The sequence below is a fragment of the Pantherophis guttatus genome, chromosome 8 (assembly GCF_059756535.1).
Source record: "Pantherophis guttatus breed Tessera chromosome 8, ASM5975653v1, whole genome shotgun sequence".
Taxonomy (NCBI): Eukaryota; Metazoa; Chordata; class Lepidosauria; order Squamata; family Colubridae; genus Pantherophis; species Pantherophis guttatus.
In genome coordinates this window covers 65,849,256-65,873,986 of record NC_142070.1, presented here as the reverse complement: position 1 = coordinate 65,873,986, position 24,731 = coordinate 65,849,256, and the positions used below count along the sequence as shown (strand labels likewise).

At 38.3% G+C, this 24,731-nt stretch overlaps 1 protein-coding gene across 1 annotated transcript in view; it reads right to left on the bottom strand.

Moving 5' to 3' along the window:
• The window catches only part of KLHL2 (kelch like family member 2), a 38,261-nt gene that overhangs the window by 1,272 nt on the left and 12,258 nt on the right, over positions 1-24,731 (bottom strand). The window contains exons 5-14 of the mRNA XM_034411421.3: positions 20,481-20,643; positions 17,842-17,951; positions 16,753-16,869; positions 12,759-12,908; positions 11,129-11,246; positions 10,214-10,411; positions 8,790-8,891; positions 7,550-7,678; positions 3,050-3,190; positions 199-342 (exon numbers count right to left, since the gene is read on the bottom strand). Coding sequence (XP_034267312.2) covers positions 199-342; positions 3,050-3,190; positions 7,550-7,678; positions 8,790-8,891; positions 10,214-10,411; positions 11,129-11,246; positions 12,759-12,908; positions 16,753-16,869; positions 17,842-17,951; positions 20,481-20,643 — 1,372 coding nt within the window. The remainder of the gene's footprint in view (positions 1-198; positions 343-3,049; positions 3,191-7,549; positions 7,679-8,789; positions 8,892-10,213; positions 10,412-11,128; positions 11,247-12,758; positions 12,909-16,752; positions 16,870-17,841; positions 17,952-20,480; positions 20,644-24,731) is intronic.

Below are 24,731 nucleotides of genomic sequence, written 5' to 3'. Positions count from 1 at the left end.
CAACTGGTATGACTTCCATTTAAAAAGTAAAAGATCCTGCCTATTCTGCTAATGTTGTTGCCATACTTCCTTCCATTCCTGATACTCAAAATAGTGGTGATGATTATGATGATGACGATAAAGCAATTCCTAAGCTGGAAAATATACCAATTTTTCTTCTAGAAGGGAACAGTATTTTCCAAATTTATTTTTCAATACCTGCATAACTTCTTCCTGTACTCATACATGATGATACAACTGTCCATTTATCTGTCGTTGGGTTATAATATTCCACTGTGGCCAAGTTACAGGAGCCATCATCGCCTCCAATTACATATAAAAGTCCATTCACCGCAGAAACCCCTAATATGAAAAAGACGTAAAACATTATCACTTGGTTGCTCACTATCCAGGCAATATTTGCTACCGTAGTTTAGTTTTGGAAGAAAAATTGGAGGAACAAACAACTGCAACAACAACAACGATAGAAATTTATTTAATTTATATTCTACCTCATTTCTAGCACCTCAAGATGGTTTAGAGTTTACAGCACAAAAGCAGCACAAAATAACAATGATGGCAAAGAAAACAAACACAAAGGTAAATAAAAAAGGAAGGAGCATCAATTGTCCTTGCCAAATAATAATCTCTTGTGTGCTGATGACACTTCTTTGATAGCCAAAAATACAAAAGTTCTGGAAGCTTTAGTAGTAAAAATCAAGGAGCAAATATAAACGTGAGTCTAAAAATAAATACAAAGACCAAATTATGACAATAGGTACAAGAAGTACCCAGCCTTAGAATTGAAAGTAAAGAGACTGAAGTAATAGATAGCTTCTGCCTTTTAAGATCAACAAAAAAACAGTAAAGGAACAGGCAGCCAAGGACCACACAAACACATTGATCATTGAACAAATTAATTCAGACTTCTCACAAGAGCCATAAATGACCAGGCTCAAATTATAGAGGGGTTAAAATTTCATTAGGTTGATGGGGCAAGATTAACATTGCTAAAATCGTTACTATCCCCTGCCACCAATTGATTGATATTTAACAGCATTCTCATATTAATGTCAAGTAGATATTTTATTCAGATTGATAAATTATTGAAGACATTTATATTTATATTACAAAGCATTTCATTAGCTAAACTGAGATCTTCTTTCAATGAAAGATCATCTTGGTTTGATTTTAATTGAATTTTAAATTTCAGATCCTTATTTACAGTTTTAATATTTTGTAGTGCATTTTATTCAATGTCTGTAACCTGCCTACAGATGTGATTGTTTAGATGCTACATATTATCATATATGGTGGACTTGCAAGAAAGTGAAGGCTTTCTGGATAAAAATTTGGTGGGTTATGCAAAATGTTCTGAAGAAAAAACTCCAATTTTCTCCTCAATTGTTTTTATTGGGCATAGTTAAGGATTTTTCAAGGGGTGAGACAAAATTGATATTATATATGGTGACAGCAGCTAGGTTACTGATTGGTCAATATTGGAAAAGGGATGTTTTGCCTACTATCGAAGAATGGACTTTGAAGGTGGCCAGTTTTGCAGAAATGGCGAAGATATCAGCATACTTAAAAGACCGGACTTAAGAGACTGATGCATGGGAGTGGAAAAAATGGATAGACTATGTGCAGAACAAATACCAAACTAGGAAGTACCAGATAGTTTTTACTTGCATGTTGTGTAGAAATGTATAGCATATAGGGGGTAGAATAGTTCAATGTCATGCAGAAATGTATAGTACACAGGGGGTAGAATAGATGTGTGGTAAAGTATGATGACACAATACGATTTGGATTTGGATTTCACCTTGGGGAAGTCATGGGAGGAGGGGAGGGTTAGGGAGGGCTAGGGAGGGAAAGGGGGGGGAAATGGGGAAAAATTTGTATTTGTAAAACTTTTTCAATAAAAAAAAAATTGGAGGAACAAACAACTGCAACAATGACGACGATAGAAATTTATTAAATTTATATTCTACCTCATTTCCAGCACCTCAGGATGGTTTACAGTTTACAGCACAAAAACAGAATCATGATACTTTACAAGAATAATAATTTTACAGATTATTATTAAACATGATGTGATATATTTAGAGAATTGTTATTAATTTAACATAATTTTTAGTTTAAACAATTAGTTTAAATTAGTTAATTAGTTTATTTTTTTATTTTTTTATTTTTTGCCATGGTGGCACAGTGGTTAGAATGCAGAACTGTAGGCTACTTCTGTTGACTGTCGATTGCTAATTGCCAGCAGTTCGGCAGTTCAATTCTCACTGGAACAAGGTTGGCTCACTCTTCCATCCTTCCGAGGTCAGTAAAATGAGGACCCAGATTGTGGGGACAATAGGATGACTCTGTAAATTGCTTAGAGAGAGCTATAAAGCAGTCTAAGTGCTATTGCTATTTTGTAATATAATTTAACAATTCATTAGGTTATCTACTGGGCAAGTGTACATTACGGTTTTTCAATCTGCTTTGTTCATGGCTTTTTGTGTATTTTTTGTAAAGAAAATTAAATTTAAAATATCCCATTTAAGAAATGGCTTAAGTTCATGTTTGCAAGCATCTTTGGGAGTAATTTTAATGGAAAATGCTTAAGCCAAAAAATATGCATTGTTTACTTGAACAGTGTGCATGTGTTTATTAAATTTATATAGTGTCACATCTCACATACATGACTCTGAGCAGCTAACAATTAAGACAAAATAAAAACAAAACAGAAAATAATGAGCAATTTAAACATGACCAATTCAGTCTTGGTAGAACTATATCATAATTCTGTTTTTTCCCCCTTGTCTTCTACTTATGTGCTATAATATTGAAACAGTAGAAAGCATTCTAGTTTTAAAATTGCTGGGAACTGCTATAATGTTGTCTGAGTGTATATCCATTAAGAAAACGAACCTATATTTTTATGCCTATATATAACAGGCTACTCTTAACATATTCCATTGCCTTATTTATGATTGTACTGATGATTTTTAAAAATTGCATGAAAACTAGTGCTTTTTCAAACTGACTATTAAAAAGTTCTTTATGACTTCAAATAATTTACCTGCATTTCTCCTACACATGTTCATATCTGCAACTTGTTTCCATACATTGATGGTGGGATCATAAACTTCAGCACTTTTTCTAACTAAAGGGCCATCATGTCCTCCAACTGCATAGAGTAAGTTATTTAAAACCCCAACACCTGCAAAGAGAAAATAAAAAATATTCAGAAATCAGAGAAAAGGATCTATTGTCTTCTCAAATGCTATCAATTTTTTAAAAAAGTTAATGAATAGTGGAGAGAATTGCATCAACAAGATTTTAATTGTTAAAAAGTCAGAGATCACATGACACAAATATTTTTCAATACGAGAGCATCATTTGCAAGCCCTCCTCCAAGATTTTAAGTATAAAAATCCAAAAATTGCAGTCACATTGTGATTTTTTAAAATGCAAAATATATTAAATAGATTTAATAATATTCTATATTATGGTAGATCAGGAGTCTGGTGCTACCTTCTCAGTCTAAGAAATGTTATGAAAAGGCTTAGGTTTCCATAAGCTACAGCTAACTTCATAGATGAATGGAGGTGCTAGATGGATGGATGGATGTAGGATTTAAATTGGGATGAAACAAAGTTTATCCCTTTAAATAGAAAAATGCACTGCACATTTTAGCCTTTGGAATGCAGGGGCTATGACCTTTATCCTTCAGCTGATGTTACAGAGTCACAAACCACATTCTGAATAAAAGGGGGGAGGCCTTCGTCATTTATGGTTAAGGCAACATAACACTGATGACTAAAGCAGACTTCTATAGAGTCTCTAGAATTTTGGTTGGAGACAGAAGGCTGTTTAAAAGGGGATAAACCCGGAAGAGACCCTGAGCAGGGATTTTTGTAGTTTGAAGCATTACTTCAAACTACAAAAGGCCTGGTGGCATTACTTCAAACTACAGGGCCTGGGGGCTCAGCAGACTGATAGCATTGTGATTAACACCAGCTGTCTGCAATTACTGTAAGTTCGAATCTCACCAGGCTCAAGGCTGACTCAGCCTTCCATCCTTTCTAAGGTAGGTAAATTGAGGACCCAGTTTGTGGGGGCAATAAGCTGACTTTGTATAAATAGACAAAAGTATGAAGGCTATTGCTTAACGCACTGTAAGCCGCCCTGAGTCTCCGGAGAAGGGCGGCATATAAATCAAATTTTAAAAAAAAAATTACGGAGGTGTTTGACGTAGAAAGCTAGATGTAAAGATTGTGTACAGTTTTCTAGAGCAGAAGTCTTCAAACTTGACAGTTTTAAGACTTGTGGACTTCAACTCCCAGAATTCTCCAGCCAGCTATTAGTGCAGCAGTTAATTCATCAAGCTAGAAACCAAAACACTGTGAATTCTAGTCCTACTTCCAAAATAATCTTGTTGTAAAAACTGCAGTGACTGTCCGAGCATTTGCCAAAAGTTAAAACTGATTCAAAGGCAGAGAGAGAAAGAGAGAGAGAGAGAAAGTAATGGGGGAAGAGAGAGGGAGGGAGAGAGGGAGGGAGGGGGGGGAGAAGAGATTTTATGTATAAACTAAGGTGGCGGGACAGTCCCGCTTTTGAGCAATTTGTCCCGCATCCCGCGGCGTTTTAAAAAAGTCCCGATTTTTCATTCTGCCTCCTGGTTCCCGGCTGCCTCCTGAATCCCCGCTGATGGCTAGAGGGAAAAAACCTGTTTAAACTCTTGCCGCGGGGCTTTAAAGGGCCGCCCTACGTTAATTAGCTCGGCTTCCCCCTCTCAGCTGATTTGCACAGGGCTCTGCTCTTGCTAAATTGCTCAGTTTTTTTTTCCTCTTTGTGCAAACCAAGCTCAAAACGAAACTGAAAGTAAAACAGGCTGTTGGCTTTGCGGTTTGCTTGCAACGTTGGAAAATTAGGCAGCAGATTTATTTTCCTTTTCCTCACCAAAAAAGGTAAGTGCAAACAATGGAAAATTATTTAGGGCAAAAGAGGAGAGTTCAAGATTTTAAAACACAAAAGAAAAAAAAGCTCTTTTTAACTAGGGAATTGTAATAATTGAGATATTATTAATTGTATACTGTGTTGAAAGCAGAAATGGTTAAGTTGTGGTTTGGAGGAATATATGGGGGAAATTATTTGGTTTATTATTATTGGTAAGTATAATTAATTGATTTGTAAGAAATTGGATTGCATGGAAATAATTGGAATATTCATGTTCATATTGATTAATATACAAAAAAGATAGTTATATAACTAATTGATTTATATTAAAATGTTGAATTTGTATTAAACAACTGTATTACATAATTACATAATTAACCAATGTGAGGATGGATATAAAAATAGATGACAATGGGAAGGGGTATAAAATAGAATAGAAGGGAAAAATTGAATTTGATTAAGATTAGAGATGAGGATGAAGGGTAATATTGTTTTTTTAAAAAAATAGATGAGGAATAAATATGGCAAAAAGGAAATATAGAAATTGTAAATTTAATTGAAATGACTAAATACTGTTTAAATTTGTGAACCAGCCAAATATTCTGTTCAAAGAAAATACATTGTATGTATGTGTGTTTCTAATTATTGCTATTTATTCATATTTGTTCTCTTTTATTCTTTAAAGTTTAACAATTCATTCTTTATCTTAATATCTTTATATTTGTTTGGGGTTGGCTTTCTTCCCTTTCATCTTTTTTATTGTACAGCAATCTTTCTCCTCAAACCTACCACCTCTCTTTTCTTTCCTTCTTACTTTCTCTTCCCCCCCTCTTCTTCTCCTCCCTACTTCCTCTTCCTTTCTCCTTCTCCTCCTCTCTTCCTCCCTCTCTTAACCGTCACTCCTACTCTAATTTCCCTTCCCTTCCTTCATCCCTCTCAATTACTGTATCCTTTTATGCATATGGACTACTCAGAGGGCTGAAAAAGTTATTTCTGACTGGCCCTCGCACTTTTGACCAGTCCTCGAACTTACGACTGTCCTCACATTTTACATTTTTGCCCTATCTTGTCATCATGGTGAAGAGAAGCAGTTGTGAAATGAGTGACATGGTTGTTAAGAATGCTGCACGGGCATAAATGTGAGGATGGTCATAAGTGTGAGGACCAGTCAAAAGTGTGAGGACCTGTCAGAAATGACTTTTTTCAGCCCTCTGGTTAGTCCTTTTGTGCATATGGACTACTCAGAGGGCTGAAAAAGTTATTTTTGACTGGTCCTCGCACTTTTGACCAGTCCTCGAACTTACGACTGTCCTCACATTTTACGTTTTTTGCCCTATCTTGTCACCATGGTAAAGAGAAGCAGTTGTGAAATGAGTGACATGGTTGTTAAGAATACTGCACGGGCATAAATGTGAGGATGGTCATAAGTGTGAGGACCAGTCAAAAGTGCGAGGACCTGTCAGAAATGACTTTTTTCAGCCCTCTGGTTAGTCCTTTTGTGCATATGGACTACTCAGACGGCTGAAAAAGTTATTTTTGACTGGTCCTTGCACTTTTGACCAGTCCTCGAACTTACGACTGTCCTCACATTTTACGTTTTTTGCCCTATCTTGTCACCATGGTGAAGAGAAGCAGTTGTGAAATGAGTGACATGGTTGTTAAGAATACTGCACGGGCATAAATGTGAGGATGGTCATAAGTGTGAGGACCAGTCAAAAGTGCGAGGACCTGTCAGAAATGACTTTTTTCAGCCCTCTGGTTAGTCCTTTTGTGCATATGGACTACTCAGAGGGCTGAAAAAGTTATTTTTGACTGGTCCTCGCACTTTTGACCAGTCCTCGAACTTACGACTGTCCTCACATTTTACATTTTTGCCCTATCTTGTCATCATGGTGAAGAGAAGCAGTTGTGAAATGAGTGACATGGTTGTTAAGAATGCTGCACGGGCATAAATGTGAGGATGGTCATAAGTGTGAGGACCAGTCAAAAGTGCGAGGACCTGTCAGAAATGACTTTTTTCAGCCTTCTGGTTAGTCCTTTTGTGCATATGGACTACTCAGAGGGCTGAAAAAGTTATTTTTGACTGGTCCTCGCACTTTTGACCAGTCCTCGAACTTACGACTGTCTTCACATTTTACGTTTTTTCCCCTATCTTATCACCATGGTGAAGAGAAGCAGTTGTGAAATGAGTGACATGGTTGTTAAGAATGCTGCATTGGCATAAATATGAGGATGGTCATAAGTGTGAGGACCAGTCAAAAGTGCGAGGACCTGTCAGAAATGACTTTCCAGCCCTCTGAGTAGTCCCTATACACATAGCCATGGCCACCCGGTCACATGACCAGCTAGCCACGCCCACCCAGTCACATGGCCTCCAAGCCACGCCCACACAATAAGCCACGCCCACAATGGTGTCCCTCTTACCAATGTTAAAATCTGTTCACCTTACCCTATACACATAGCCATGGCCACCCGGTCACATGACCAGCTAGCCACGCCCACCCAGTCACATGACCAGCTAGCCACGCCCACAAAATAAGCCACGCCCACAATGTCCCTCTTTACCAATGTTAAAATCTGGTCACCTTAGTATAAACGTAATTTAACTTTGATTGCTCACCAGCTCCACTACGTCGAATACTCATCTCTGCAACATAGGTCCACTCATTTGAATTATAGTTATAACATTCTACTGTGCTAAGGCACTGACGCGATGCACCATCATAGCCACCAACTGCATACAACATACCTAGAAATAGGTTTAGGAGACGTATGTGTGCAAATGTGTATATATTACATAGCTATACACACACAAACATATATAGATAGACAATCTATCTAATCACTAGATAGCATATTTAAAATATAAATATAGAAAAGGTTAAGCTTTATTGCTAAACAATCCTATAATTTATTATAATTGTACATTAACATACAACAGCAATATTCAAATACATACAGGGCATTTCATAGAGAATTAACACTATTTTGTATCAATAAACTGGTTTCTTCCAGTTTACATGCTATAGCCTTGAATGACAGTAAGTGCTTCTTTAAGTGATTCTTGACTAATGTATCTTTTCTTTTATGTACTCTGAGAGTGTATGCACCAAGACAGATTCCTTGTGTGTCCAATCACACCTGGCCAATAAAAAATTCTATTCTATTCTATTCTATTCTATTCTATTCTATTCTATTCTAGTCTAGTCTAGTCTAGTCTAGTCTAGTCTAGTCTAGTCTAGTCTAGTCTAGTCTAGTCATGTTGTAAGGACAAATGTACTCTTTTTACATTAATAATTTAGTTGTAAACATTTTGAAAATTACAAGTGCAACATTTATTAATTTTTTAAAAAATAGAAAAAGTGTTATTTTAACGGCTTTTGAAAGATATGATTTAAAGTATACATTATTCTCTTCATTCTATAAACCCACTTCCCTAATTTATGGGTCAAATATTTTTATGGATGAAAATAAAAATCTTAATCAGGCTATTCACTCAACGAGGAAAGAATATTTATAATGTAAACCATTAACCCATTTCCCAGCAGCTTTTTAGCCCCCCCCCCTCCACAATAAAACCTTCTATCTGAATAGGCATTTCATAAAAGGAATAATTTTACTTTCTAGAATAAGCCAAGCAAATGGTGTCAGAGCCACAGCACAAAAAAGGATTGGAAAGAAGGATGGAGAAGTAGAGCAGAAACAGTGAAGCAGCATTCCTGGGCCTTCTATTCAAAATAAAGTTCCACTCTGCCTTCATAACATTCTTAATGAGCTTTCTTTGAATAGGCAGGGCCTTTAGGATTAGATATCTAAAAAGTTGAGTCATGCAGAGAGAAAAGTCAACTCAGAAATCTTACCTCCAATTACACCTACTCCAACACTACTTCTCCTTGTGTGCATTGGAGCTACATGAAACCATTCATTAGTCTTCATATTATAGGCTTCTACTGAGGATAAACCTGTAATAAAGCATAAAGAAACTTAATCAAAATGAAGCATTACTGAATCTGTTGTTGTTTTGCAGTAAGTAAAAAGCATCTAAAAGCATACCGTTTGGCTACCATTAGAGATAACTGGCTAAAATTCACTGCATAAATAAAAGTTCCTTTGCACAGATTTTTCCTTCTGATGACTTCATCGACATATCTATGCAACAGCACTGGTTTACCAATGCCTTCTTTTAGGATCACTTTTTTGATTTCCCAAATTTAGCCTGCAGAATCCCCCAATGGTCTCCTATCCAACTTTTAACCCAGATCCAATCTGGCTTGGCCTGAAGCCCAAACTAATTCAGCTGGTAAGGCCACCTGCTGAAATAGCACACATAAGTGTTTGTGTGCCTGACTGCATGTCCCTCCCCCAAGATAGATTCAGCTGCAGGATGATTCTTCAGGTGAAATGACACAAATGAGAAACAAGATATACTCTAGAACTGTGATGGTGAACCTATGGCACAAGTACCACAGGTGGCATGCAGAGCCATACCTGCAGGCACGCGAGCCATTGCCCTAGCTCGGCTCCAGCACACATGAGCACACCAGCCAGCTGATTTTCGGCTGGCCACGCCCATGCCTCCCCTCACCTCCCAGGAGTCTCCACGCGGCCCATTTTGAATGCCAGGTAAGTACAAGGATCGCACAGAGGCTCTGGGATGATGTTTTCGGCCTCTGGAGGGCCTCTGGGGTGGGGAGGCCATTTTCGCCCTCCCCAGGCTCCAAGAAAGCCTCTGGAGCCTGGGCAGGGCAAAAAACGGGCCTACCAGGCCCACAGGAAGTCAGGAAATGGGCCGTTTCCAGCCTCCGGAGGCTTCAGGGAGGCCTGCTAGGCCCAAAATGGGGCACAGGGGAGGTCATGCACACATGCGCAGGGGAGCATGGGAGGCTGCGCATGGAGTGCAACAACATGGGGGGGTTGCGCAGGGGGGTGGGGCGCATGGGGGACATTGAATTATTGGTATGGGCACATGCGTGTGCGCTATCGTGCACACACACACACACTTTCGGTACCCGAGGAAAAGAAGGTTCGCCATCACTGCTCTAGAAAAGAAATTTTCAAAAACTTTCTATAGTATCGTACTTCTAATGATTTACATTTAGCATTTCTGTATGTTTGATAATGAAATTTTCTGTTTGGAATTTAAGAAAAAAGATGCCAAAATGTGTTTTGGGGGGCGGGGGAGGGGAGAAGATAGTGAGAATCATTGCAACAAAAACACTCCACAGTCTAGATACCTTATACAAAGAAGGGTTGTATGGTGATGTCACTATATAAAATTATATACCTGTACTTCCATCAAAACCTCCGACAGCATATAGAAGCCCGTTTAATACAGCAGCGCCCAAAGTGCTTCTTCTGTCCCGCATGCTAGCAATGCTTGTCCACTGATCTTTTACTGGATCATAAGAATCCACAGTACGAACCCTCAAGGAGCCATTGAAGCCACCAACAGCAAAGACAAGACCATTCATGTATACAACTCCTGGGGAAAAAAAAGGGGTTCTGTTCTAGTAGAAGAGTCTTTTCATATATCATGAACACCAGACCATATTTTAAAAAGAGGAAATAGCTCTTCTTCTATTTTACTTTACACTTTTTTAAAAATCGTACTCTTTTAACTTCACTTTATCTTGCCTAGTATATTTTATTCTATTTTATCTCATGCGGTGGCTCAGTGGCTAAGGCACGGAGCTTGTCAATCAGAAAGGTCAGCAGTTCGGCGGTTCGAATCCCTAGTGCTGCGTAATGGGGTGAGCTCCCATTACTTGTCCCAGCTTCTGCCAACCTAGCAGTTCGAAAGCACGTAAAAAATGAAAGTAGAAAAACAGGGACCAATTTTGGTGGGAAGGTAACAGTGTTCCATGCACCTTTGGCGTTTAGTCATGCCGGCCATATGACCACAGAGACATCTTTGGACAGCGCTGGCTCTTCAGCTTTCAAACGGAGATGAGCACTGCCCCCTAGAGTCAGGAAAGACTGGCACATCTGTGCGAGGGGAACCTTTACCTTTACCTAGTTATTTTATCTCATTTTGCTGTATCATATCTCATTTTATTGCATTTTACAATGGCTGGTGCTCCTGTCTGATATGGTCAATTGACTAATCAATAAAATACATTATATCATACAATAAAAAGGAAATAGCTGACATAGATTTAAGTTTGCATGCAGGAAGCATCAGTTTAAAGTGTTGGGGTACCTGCCCTGCATCTTCTGGAAGGCAGTTCAGCAACTTGGTGCCATCGGTGTTCTTTAAAATCATAACACTCCACACTGCGGATAGCCTTTGGGGCTTGGCCTCCTACCACTACCATCACCTTTAACAGAAGCAACATCATAAACTTAGATACACATTAATTGGGGGGGGGGAGAGAGAGAAATTGAACAGTCTCTGACAATGAACAAAAAAAAATCCTATCCACAATACTATTCCATTTCTCGAAATGGCATTACTCAGGATGGGTTGAAAAGGTTCAAGGAAAGCCCTGCAGATATGAATACGGTGCAGCCTTTTTTGACTTGTCCCTGGAAAAAAAGACATGCTATACCCAAACAGGGATGCGGTGGCTCAGTGGCTAAGATGCTGAGCTTGTCGATTGAATGGTTGGCAGTTCAGCGGTTCAAATCCCTAGTGCCTCATAATGGGGTGAGCTCCCGTTACTTGCCCCAGCTACTGCCAACCTAGCAGTTCGAAAGCACATAAAAAATGCAAGTAGAAAAGTAGGGACCACCTTTGGTGGGAAGGTAACAGCGTTCCGTGTGCCTTTGGCGTTTAGTCATGCCAGCCACATGACCACGGAGACGTCTTCGGACAACGCTGGCTCTTCAGATTTGAAATGGAGATGAGCACCACCCCCTAGAGTCAGGAATGACTAGCACATATGTGCGAGGGGAACCTTTACCTTTACCTTTATACCCAAACAATTCCCACTAATGAAAAAACATCTTAGTTATCTTAATTAAGAGAGTTGTTTCTTTATGAATTGTAACTCTATTTAAGTCTGATAAATGCCACACAATAGCTTTCAAATTTTTTTAAATAAAAGGTGAAGTCCTAGCCTAGGTTAACAAGAATGTAGACACAAGTCAGCATCAATTTAATTAATTTAATTTAATTTAATTTAATAATTTAATTTAATTTAATTTAATAATTCAATTTATATGCCGCTCCTCTCTGAAGACTCAGGGCGGCTCACAATTCATTTTTAAAAAATCATTATAAAAAAACATTTAAAAATTAAAAACATTAAAAACATTAAAAACTTATTCATGCCATTCATGGCCGGATCTCACCAGATCACAAGAACGAGATCAACGGCCCCAGGCCTGCTGGAAAAGCCAGGTCTTCACTGCTTTTTGGAAGGCCAATAGGGTGGGGATGGTCCGGACCTCAGGAGGTAACTAGTTCCAGAGAGCTGGGGCAACCACAGAGAAGGCCCTCCACCGTGGGCCCGCCAGCCAGCATTGTTTAGCTGACGGGACCCAGAGGAGACCAACTCTGTGGGATCTTACCGGTTGCTGGGAGCTATGCGGCAGAAGGCGGTCTCGAAGATAACTTGGCCCTGAGCCATTTTGTATGCACCTGACAAGACTCTCTGGCTGTTTTATTAATTTTACTAGATTGATTTAAGTATGCTTTAATTGAACAGGAAATTAAGACTTATTGACATAATGGCTTCTTCCAATTCTATAATTTTCTACTTCATTTCAATTATTCGAATTATATACATATTTTAAAATAAAAAAGAGCCCCTGACTTAAATCACATACATTTTTTCATACAATGCAAGTCAATTCGAAAAGGAAATACATATAAGTGAGATGCTTACCTTTGGAAGGCAGGAAGGTGTTCTTAACTTTGTTCGTGTGGACTTCATCAAAGCTCTTTGTTCAAGTGGCAACAAATGGTACTTCATTGCTTCAATTAGGTAATCTTTACACGCACTGCTATTTTTAACAAGTATCTCTTCTTCAACTCTCTGTGAATTAGCCATATTGATGCAATCTTAGCAAGAAAGAACACACTGACTAATTTGCATGAATGTAGTTTCCATGTAGTTATTAGTTTTGAATTGGTTCAGTGAAAACTTTAAAATAATTTTTTCCCCAACAATTATTGCTAAATGAAAACAAACTAGAGATAATGACAATCTGATCTATGTATCTTTTTATTTGTGAAGTACTCTTTGAAATATTCTATACAAATAATAAAGATTTTTTTTTTATTAATATTGATCAGTGTTTTTCAGCCTGGGCAACTTCTAGATGTGCAGACTTCAGTTTCCAGAGTTCTCACCTTGAGAGACGAAGGAATTCTGAAAGCTGAAGTTTGCATGTCTGAAGTTGTCCATATTGGAGAACTGTGACTTTTTAATTTATTATCAAATTTATTTTATAATTTTTTGTATTTTAATTTAGCTATCCCGTTTATGGTGCCCTTAGTTCATATAATCCTCAAACCTGCAAATCCAATCTATATACTATACCATTAAAACTCTCGTTGTCATTACCATTAACTGAGTGAAACGGTGCATTATAGGGCAACAATATTTGAACCAAGATACCGTATTTTTCAGAGTATAAGACGCTCCGGACTATAAGATGTGTCTACCTTTTTTGGTGAGGAAAACAAGAAAAAGAAATCTGCCTCTGCCTCCCAGCAATTTTGCCTCCTTGCAGCAAACAGCAAATAGCCTGCTTTACTTTCATTTTCGTTTTCAGCATAGCTTGATTAGCACAAGAAAAAAAAAAACCTGCCCCCAGCAATTTACCTCCTTGCAGCAAGCAGCAGAGCTCTTCCTGCGCAAAACAGCTGAGAGCAAAACAACTGAGAGTCGGGTGGCTGATCCAATCAGCTTGTGCTAATTAGGCTGTGCTGAAGCTGAAATGAGCTGTTTCTTCTTGCTGCTTGCTGCAAGGAGGTAACCTCCTGGGAGGCAGAGGCCAAAGAGTGGGGGACAGTTGGTGGGCGGGGTTACATTCGATGTATAAGACACACGTAAATTTCCACCCCCTTTTAGGGGGGGGAAAAGGTGCGTCTTATGCTCTGAAAAATACGGTAACTCAAATGGGCTAACATGCAAAATGCATTCAAAATCTGGGACCCACGACTCCAGAGGGAATGAAATTTGGGCTTCTTCTGGTCATGGCTTCTTCAAGATGCTGCTATGGTTGGGCTGCACTGCGGTCACATGATGGTAATTTTGATCATTCTGTGATTGTTTCCCTTCCACTCTTGCAATCCTTCTCTCTCTCTCCTACCCAGCAGCAAGGAATTGACTCACTGTGTCAGAAAGGCTGGATATTTTCCTGCTTTATTTGCCCTTCCTCTGGCACACAAACATGCACATTTATCTATATTCCATCTTTGTCCAGGAATGCAAAAATTATATATATTACTCCTATATTTCCTCACACCAACCCTATGAGGTAGATTGGGTTGAAAGTCATTAAGGGAGTTGCTGTGGCTGCAGATGGAGTAGAAACTGAATCTCTCTGGTGTCAGTCAAATACGTTAGCCATTCTCCATGGTCCTTGTCCTTTAATATTTGTTCTGCATGTTTTTTAATCTGGCTGTACACCGCCCTGAGTCCTCAGGGAGAAGGGCGGTATAGAAATCCAATATAAAATAAAATAAAATAAATAAATAAATAAAAAATTCTATTCATTTATTAGCTTCCTACTCTGTAACTGAATGTAGAATGCTCCTTTCAGTCACTGGAGATCAGGTAGACCAGTACCATCCTAGCCCTTAGGAGGTCATCAGCCCCTATTTTGAAACTGTCTCTGACTGTTTTTTAAACTCAGTGGAGAAGTCAATAGGGATTCTAAACTGTTCTCTGGTGACAACATCATTTGGTAAAAATAAAATAAATTAAAACATTAAAATTAAAATTCTAATTATACCCCGAGGGAATATAAAAATGAGAGTGCATTATGATCAAGAAATGACAAGCCTTGACATGACAATACCCTCCTTGAACAACAAACCTCAACAGGGAAAGAGTGAAGCAAAATGCATAATTTACACAACACAATATTTCTCCTGATATTGGTGCCAACACAATATATCTCCTGATATTCTCCTGATAAAGGTCTTCCTTTACTGTTGTGCATTCCTATTTCCTGGAAAATCTGTCAATTGCTGCTGTGTGAAGGAAAAGGTCAGGATAGGCAATTTGCAACCTCTGTCTAATGAACTCCTCAATTTATATAGCAATAATGAACCCTTTGCAATTTAGTTCCGACAGAACATCAGACAATACAACTGCGTCTTTCAAATGACACTCTTTTGTGCCAAAGTCCTTCCAAAGAGGAATGGATGGAATCCTTCTGTGAGTAATCAAGAGCAAATTACATTGACATTTAATGACAGACCCAAATAAATAAGCCAAATTTATTAAAATTTACTTCATGGGTCCTCAAGACGGTGTAGAATTGAGAATGGGCATATTCCACAATAATGGAAATCAATGTGAGATTGTAGATATGTAGGTGGGTGGCTAGCAAGAAGGAAGGAAGAGAGGAAGAAAGGAAGAGGAGGCAGGGGAGAGAAGGTAGGGAAGGAAAAAACAACAGCGGAGGGAGGGAGGGAGGGAGGGAGGGAGGGAGGGAGGGAGGGAAGGAAGGAAGGAAGGAAAGAAGGAAGGAAGGAAGGAAGGAAGGAAGGAAGGAAGGAAGGAAGGAAGGAAGGAAGGAAGGAAGGAAGGATTGCCAACACTCATGACAAGTTCCCACAAAGAAATCCAATGGGAAAGCCAACAGGAAATTGGAAGTTACTCCCCTCTCACTGATTTTTTTCTCACATATGGTTATTTTGCTTCTCTGTTTCGATAACGAGATATCTACTAAACGAAGACCCAATGAAGCACAGGTTGCCTAGTATGATTATAAAGGTTGATTCAACTTTTATAGAAAGCACCAATTTGGGGGATTTTATTATCCGGAATGGATCAACTTGTTGGGGCCAACTCGTGGCCAACTTGCTGCAAGACATCTTGCCATGGGACAATTCAACAAATACACAAGGTAAATTTTCAATAAAACTGTGGCCAATAATAATAAAATGAAGAAAGTCAATAGAGAAATAGTATTATCTAGTATCGACGAAAATGCGGTCACCAATACTAAAAGTAACCGAATGAAATGATTACTAGAACAATTGAATTGTCGTGCAGTCAGTTGGCTATGGTGAGTTGGTTGCAGCAAGTTGGCCAAATCAGGGCTGTCAAATTCCCAACCCATGGGCTGGATGCATCATGTGCTGGCCACGCCTGATTTAGCGAACGAGAAAAAAGTCCCATATATCACATGATGCCGCCACGATGATGGGAGTTTGATACCCGTGGCCTAGACCCTTTGTTACAGTGGTGAAATACAATTATTTTTACTACTCGTTCTGTGGGCGTGGCTTGGTGGGTGTGGCAGGGGAAGGATATTGCAAAATCTCCATTCCCTCCCCACGCCAGGGGAAGGATACTGCAAAATCTCCATTCCTGCCCCCCTCCAGGGGAAGGATACTGCAAAATCTCCATTCCCGCCCCGCTCCAGGGGGAAGGATATTGCAAAATCTCCATTCCCACCCCACTCCTGAGGGAAGGATACTACAAAATTTCCATTCCCTCCCCACTCTGGGGCTAGCCAGAGGTGGTATTTCCCAGTTCTCCAAACTGCTCAAAATTTCCACTACCAGTTCTCCAGAACCTGTCAGAACCTGCTGGATTTCACCCCTGCTTTGTTATGTTTCTTCCATTACACAAGCTTTTATCTTGCAATATAACAAGGGAATAGAAGACCATGAATGAAATGCTTCCGGTTAATTACCTGGACCAAATATTCCTTTGACAGCAAAGGTAATCGAACATGTTCCATCAGACGTGCCATGAGTTCTTGCCTCACATCTTTGTCATAGTTAACCCAAGCAATCACTGCTTCAAACACCTTATATGAAATAAAGACACGTTATGAGTTCTGCATATGGTTTTCCTGACAGATAGATATAGAACGCTAAGATTTTGCTCATTTTATAATTCAAGCTGAAAGAGAGGAAGAACATTTCCAGCAACAGCCAGCTGGGACTGAATGGTCTCCACCCATTCAGCTCTTAGAAGTGAAGACATATTGATTATATAAAGTTTTAATTTATCTAGACCAGATTAATATGTTTTAAAATGTAACAATAACTAGCCAGTTTTGGCATTACAAAGAACAACACATCTAATTTCCCCTATGAATTCTTTTTCTGAATTAGCTGGAACTAAGGATTCCTATCAGTATTTATACTTTTACGCTTTTTCACATGTTTAGCAGTATTTGTATCATATACAGTTTGATTCCGATTATTTTTTTCACAATTGGTTTTCCTTGAGGAGATAAATATTAGAATCTTCCCCCAGTTTATTAATAGTTGGCATTAATGTAGGAGACCCCTTTCTTCCTCTAAGCAAGAAAAGGGTCTCCTGCATTATCATCAACTATATAATAATGTAGATAAAAGAGTTTTCTTTGAGTTTCATAGATTTTTGCTTGGCAGCCACAATTGGAAAAAAAAAATCTGAACAGAATGAAGTGAAAGGGAAAAACGTTCAAAGATCTTTCTCCTATATCCTCCTATCAAGGTATATTGTAAAGGGATAAGCGCCTTCTAATCTACCGGTAGTTCCATGGTTTTAAAGGTGTGTAAAAACTTTTGCATTAAAACTCTTTCAAAGTTAGACACTTCTGACCTTACTGCAACCATTCTTATATTGGAATATTTTTGGCAAAAAAAGACACAGCATCTGAGTATCAGATCAAAAAAGAACAGAACACTCCATTTCAAACTCAAATTTTAAACATTAGCATCTAAAACCGATTGCACACCTCTATATTATTACATATCGTAACGGCTAAATAAGGAAGACATTACCTTACCTTTTCTTCTGATGCTACTGTTAATTTGTCACTGGATATTAAGCTGCACACCTGTTCTACACCAATACTGAGAAATTCCTCACCTAGTACAACCTCAGTAAAGTGCTGTTCTATTTCAAGAAAAAAAAATGTAAACATACAGATTGTAGCAACAGAAAAAGCATGAAGGAAGCATTTTATCCTTATAGAGATTCAGGAAACACAAAATAGTTTTCTTTCTAGTAATAATTGCTAGAATATACAGCTCATGTCCATGAAAGAATAATGTCATTTAAAATGTGGAAATCTCATTTATAAAGCCAACTGGACTTTGTGTGCAATTACCAACATAATTTCTAAAATAAGGCCACTACATTTGGAAAATAAGACTGACTATTAGGTCTTCCTTTTGAAAAATGTAATACATAATAAGGTTAAAGACTGGAATCATGGCAGTGGCTGGATAAATCCTATTTTAAATACAGGGTTATCCCAAAGTCTTAGTACAGAACTATATTAAGACTTTTAGAACACCCTATCATTTTTGTTTCAGTACATTTGAGTATATTACAAAATGTGCATAATGCTATATACACCAAGAACATAAACAAACAAATATCAGCAAACATGATAGATGAATTCTACTATAATTAATGGTAAGCGGGATTAACAATTTAACCATGGATGTTATGTTTGATGGGCTTGTTTTTGTAAGCCACCCATAATCATCTGCATGTGGTGAATAGCTATAAAATCATATAAAGTTATAAAATAAATAAGGCAACATTATTTGAGAGGCAGCTTGGTCTAGTAGTTAAGGCACCAGGCTAGAAAGTGGGAGATTGTGAGTTCAAGTCCCGCTTTAGCCATGAAAACCAAATGAGTGACTTCGGCCTAGTCACTCTTTCTTAGCCTAACTCTCTTGACAGAGTTGTTCTGGTGGAGAAAATAGAAGGAAGAAGGTGTGTTGGATATGTTTGCCACCTTGTATTTGTAAAAGTTATTTGTAAAAATAATAGGCATAATATAAACAAATGGCTAACAAAATGTATTCAGGTGTAAATAGAATAGAAAACAGCAACTAGAATTTTAAAATGAGAGTCTTCTAATCTTCACTACAGTTTGATACGTTGGCTATTAGAACATGGTAAACCAAAATAACGATATCCAATTTAAAACAGATCTTCCAATTCTGTAAAATCATACAATAAATTATATAAACAAAATAAAGCTGATCACATATGTATTCACAAGCTTATGAGCACCATTCCACAGGTTGCTAGTTGATGTACAAAGATTTCAAATCATTGTTTAAACAAAGAAAGGGAAGGAACTTGACAGATATCTGGTGGAAAAGAATTCCACAATTCGCCCTATTTCTGGTATTTGGGCATATACGCCAATAAATACGTAGCTAAAATAGTAGTGCTTGCATGTATGTAGGAGATATGGGAAGGGAGTGTTGCTAATTATCATTCTTGTTTGTACCTTCTAGTTCAAGAAAATAGACACCCACGAAGACAGGGGATTATGTGGGTACCAGCCCAAACATATTTCGCATAATCTGGTTGGAGCTGGGCCAGTGCAATCTCCCACTGTTGCAGAACTAGAGGTTTATGTGACAAATTGCATAATTTGTATTAGAAGACAATGTTTTGCAATGTTGTCTTCTAATACAAACCTGTATTAGAAGGCAACACAATTGGCTGAAACTCATTTTTATAATAATGCCTCAAATTATTATGCACTATTTTCTCAAAGGAAAGACATTAACAACCAATACATAACTGGAAATATTCCTAGAAGTAATTACTAAACTAATTACTTTACTAGAAGCAATTATTAAAAGTAAAGTAAAGGTAAGGTAAAGGTTTCCCTGCCACATATGTGTTAGTCGTTCCTGACTCTAGGGGGCGGTGCTTATCACCGTTTCAAAGCCGAGGAGCCAGCGCTGTCCAAAGACGTCTCCATGGTCATGTGGCCAGTATGACTAAACACCAAAGGTGCACAGAACGCTGTTACCTTCCCACCATTAAAAGTACTATATGTCTAAACATATAGTATTTTTTATCTGTAAAATTAACATATGAAATGAAGTGTATTATAATTGCTTTCCATAAGGTGAACTCCACAGATGCAAGCACACATGCATGGTTAATACAAGGGGAATAATTCTCAACACAGGCCCTTGACGGTACAATGAAGAAGAGCATTTCTCAGAAATGGTAGCTGGCCAGATAAAAAATTAGTTGCATTTGCTGTATTATCGCTATTATAGCTGAAATAATCTGGGAAACTGAATTACTGTCTATTGAATTGCCACATTAACAATAATTCTTTGTATTCTGGCAAATTGAATCCTACTATTGTATTACTTACATTAATATTTTGAGAAAGGGAAAAGGTGCCAGTTTTCAAAGATTTAATACTGCTTTGTTTAAATATCTATTTTAATCTTAAATTTTAGTTTTTGAAATTTATTCAGCCTCTTGGCTGCTTTGCTAATATCAAATCATAAAACAATTTTTGTTTGTTATCCATACAATTTTAATTTCTCCGTTGTAATTTACATTCTTTTTCATGTGAACAATATGGAAAGGCTTCTCCAAAATTAAAAATAATACCATAATCCTCAATTTTAGAATTGAACTTCCACTTGCCTGCGTATGTGTTGGCCTTGTTCAGAAGCTCAATGCAGGCATGCATATCAGCAAATGCTCGGATACCCAAACAGTTGACAGGATGAAGCTGAGTTTCCAAAAAATCACAGCAACTTTTTTTTACATCCTGCAGCTGCAACAAACTAGCTGCTGGAAGTAGTACCTACAATAACCAAAATTAAAAGAGTCAGTATCATCAAGAAAAGTAAAAAAAAGGAATTTCTAAGTCTAAGACAGTCTGTAAAAGGTTAAGTAATTATATAACTAATAGTTAAATTCTCATCATGCTTCAATCTTAATTCTGTTTTGAACCTTTACCATAATGGGTAGTGATGAAGAACTGACAGAAAAGGACAGCAGTAACACGGCTATTTATTTAAACTGTAGGCTGTGTTTTGACAAATGAATCAGAATAGATCAGGATATACATGTACATGTGCTTTGCTTCTCTATAATTTCTTCATTTTAGTGAGTAGGGACTCAGTCTAGGACAGGGATGTCAAACTGGCGGCCCACGGGCAGGATGCATCACGTGTAGACCATGCCCATCCCAGCTCCACAAAGGGGGAAAACATCGCAAAACCTCATGTGACGGCAACGTAACACGCAGTGGTGAACTGCAAATTTTTTAACTGGTTCTCTGCCCTAATGACTGCCTCGGTGGGCATGGCCAACTTGATGTCACTGACATCGAGAGGCGCTTCACCTTGCCTGGCCTCTCGTGATTGTGGGGATGCTGCAACAGTCGTAAGTGTGAAAAATGATCGTTGTAAGTCAAGGATTACCTGTTCAAAAATACAAAAAGCTTCTTTGCTTGCAAAAAGCTGTCATAAATACCAGTCATTCGATTAGAAATGGGAGAATACACACTGAAGATCAATGAGTCACAGCCATCATGGAAAGCTAAACCATTCTGTTTGAATACCTTCCTTTTCATCAGTAATACCTGCAACCCGGAGTTACAAATCAGGCAGGTTGCCAGAGCACATTGAGGAATTAAAATAGTTAAAAAACAAGGCTAACTATCAGCAGCCAAGTTACTCTTGCTCATAAAGTGAAACCCTTTAGCAGAGAGGTCATTTAAGCTCTCCAGAAAGTGGGTGGGCATATTTGGGCTAGAAAATGCCGAGCTAAAGAGACAAATTAACAAATTAATATCTTGAGTGAGGGTTAATCCCATTCTGACTTTGTTCAGACCTTGCTGCAGGGAATTTTTGCCTATGAATATAGCTATCTATCTCTTTATCTCTTAAATGCTGACATTTTCTGTGGGCTATTAAGGAAAGTGGGGGCTGTTTTCTCCTTCTAAGAAAACATGTTTCTCCATTTCTCATTCAGGGAAATATATTCTTCCTTTTTAATATTTCTCAAAATATTTCATTCTTCTAGGAGAGGGGTGGGTGCTAACTTTCTACAATTGGTGCCATGTTACTATGCCATATTATCATGAGAGAAAACGAAAACAAATTGGAAGGAGGATCCACTTATCATCAATGAACAATCAGGTGTCTTGCCCACTCCGAAGCAATGCAAGAGACTCCTATCCCAAGGGTGCTTTTTCAAGAGGCAACTGAACTTTCCGGAAACCAAGAAAGTCCAGTTGCCTCTTGAAAAAAGCATCTTTGGGTCAACCATGAACTGGATTGATTGAAGAATCCCGATAGACAAGAGACTCCTGTGCTCAGTGAACCGACAAAGCACAGTTTCTCACCCAAGAGAAGCAATCATTAGATCCATTTGCACCACTTAAAGATATCAGCTGGTCTCACTCACCTCACAAGATATCCTTAGGTAATGATCCAGATTTAAGAAAAGATCACATGCCCCCAGAAAGCAGTAAAAAAAATCAGACAGAAAGCCAAACTTGCATCCTGCCCCTCAGCCATTTCTTTTATGGCTAGGCCAACCCTTCTGTAAATAGCTGTTCCAGCTGTGTTGGAAGTATACTCCAAAAAGCTTAAAACAACCCTTTAACAATCCTGAAGAAAGTCAAGCCCCAGGAATAAAAGTACCACAAAAAACTCCGGTGTGTGTGTGTGTGTGTGTGTGTGTGGTTTGTAGTTGTAGTGTCATGAGTTGCTAGTTCATATTATCAAAGGCTTTTTGTGCATCCAAGAAGATCAGAATGAGCTTCATAATATTCCAAAGCGTTCACAATAATCCTCATGTTATTTTTCAATTATCTTTTAGGTAGGAAACCATTCTGATATGGGTGTATAAATTTGTTTAGAAATCTTTTTAATCTTTCTGAAATTATAGATGCAAATATTTTATAGTCTACATTTAATAAGGATATTTGGTCTGTAGTTTTTTATTTGTTGAGGATCTGAATCTTCCTTTGGTATTAACGTAATGTATGCTTCTGTCCACATTTTAGGGAGTTTTGCCTTTAACAGCACTTCATTATAGATCTCCAGCATTGGCAACCCTAGTGCCTCTTGTAAATTTTTATAGAGTTCTGCTGGAAGCCCGTCTGGTCCAGGTGTTTTATTGTTTTTTTGCCTTTTAATTGCTTCTGTTAGTTCCATTGTCGTTATTCTTTTGTTTAGTATTACTCTCACTGTATTTTAGGTAGACCTGCTTTTTCCAAATATTGTTTTTATTGTCTCTTCTGACTTTTTTTCTTGACTGTAAAGATTCCTAAAGAATTCCTGGATTATTTTCTTTTTATCTTCATTCTGGTGGTGAAGAGTCCCCTTCTCATCTATCAAGTTTGTATATCACTTTCTCCTCTTTCTCTTTTTTCAACTTGTATACTAGCCATCTACCTGGCTTATTTGCATTTTCAAAAAAGTTTTGTTTCACCATTTTAATTTTTCATGTCATTTCATCTTGTACTATTAGGTTTAGTTTATGTTTTATTAGCTCAATTTTCTCTTTTATCTTATTTTTTTGCGGATCAGTCTGCAAATACAAGAATATTCTTCTTGAGTCCAACTCAGAAAGCTCAGGCTGCCCAAGGAGCTGCTGATACAGCTCTACAGAAGAATTATTGAGTATGTCATTTGCGCTTCTGTAACTGGTTTGGTACAGCAACTAAACAAGACAGGTACAGACTTCAATGGATATAGTTAGGACTGCAGAAAAAACAATTGCAACCAGCCTGACTTCCATTGAGGATCTGTATACTACATGAGTCAGAAAGAGGGCTAAGGAAATATCTATGGACCAGGGGTGGGTTCCAAATCCCATCGCTACCAGTTCACTTGTGCTTGCATGTGCGCTTGTGCACGCGCACGGTGCTTCTGTGCATGCACAGAAGCATCCGGACAGGTGGGCAGAGTCTCCCGTCCCTGCCGCTACCGGTTCGCCCTGTCAGGGTGGCAATTAATCCCATTCTGCTTTTGGGTAATTGCACCTTGATTAGAGAATGGATCGTGACCTTTCCTTGAAGTATACTTTAAGAAAATAAACCCGAGATATATTCTAATAAACACATTTTATTATAAAGAAGTAAAAACGGTTTTACTAGCTAATTAATTACATCTTGGCAGCGTTCCTGCCTTGCCTCTTGGCAGGCGAACAAAGAAAGTTAGAAGAAAGTGAAGGAATGTGGAAGAAAGAATGTGGACATGCGTGGTGGCTTCTGAGATAAGAGTCAAATCAGTCTACCATAAATCTCAGAATGGAAGCCCAGCTGACAAATACAAAAACGCAGTGACACGCCCAATCCAGTGCAAACTGGTAGCAACCCACCACTGATATGGACCCCTCACATTCTGAACATAAACTGTTTCAACTTCTCCCCTCAGGATGCCACTATAGGACCTTGCATGCCAAAACTACTAGACACAAAGACAGTTTTCCCCCCATGCCATCACTCTGCTAAATTTCTAACTTCCACAGCACTGTTTTATGCCTAAACTTATTTACCCATGTGATAGGGCTGTATTACTATTATCCTTCTCATCTTTCCTATTACCTTTTCCTATTGATATCTTATATCACTTTGTTGTTTGTATCTACACTGAGAGCTTATGCACAATGGTTTCACGAAGTATGCACATAAATGTACTGTTCATTTATTTACTATGATATAAAATGTGTCCACTTTTGCATTAGGAAATTCTGTTATTGTAGATATAAGTATAGTCTTAAATGAAAATAGATTAATACAGGGGTGGGCTTCAAAAATTTTAGCAAGGGGTTCTCTGCCTGGTTGCTTGGTTGATGTGGCCTTGGTGGATGTGGCCTAGTCAGCCGCCTGCACCAGAGTGGGGGGGGGCTTTCTGCCCTCCCCGGGCTCCAGAG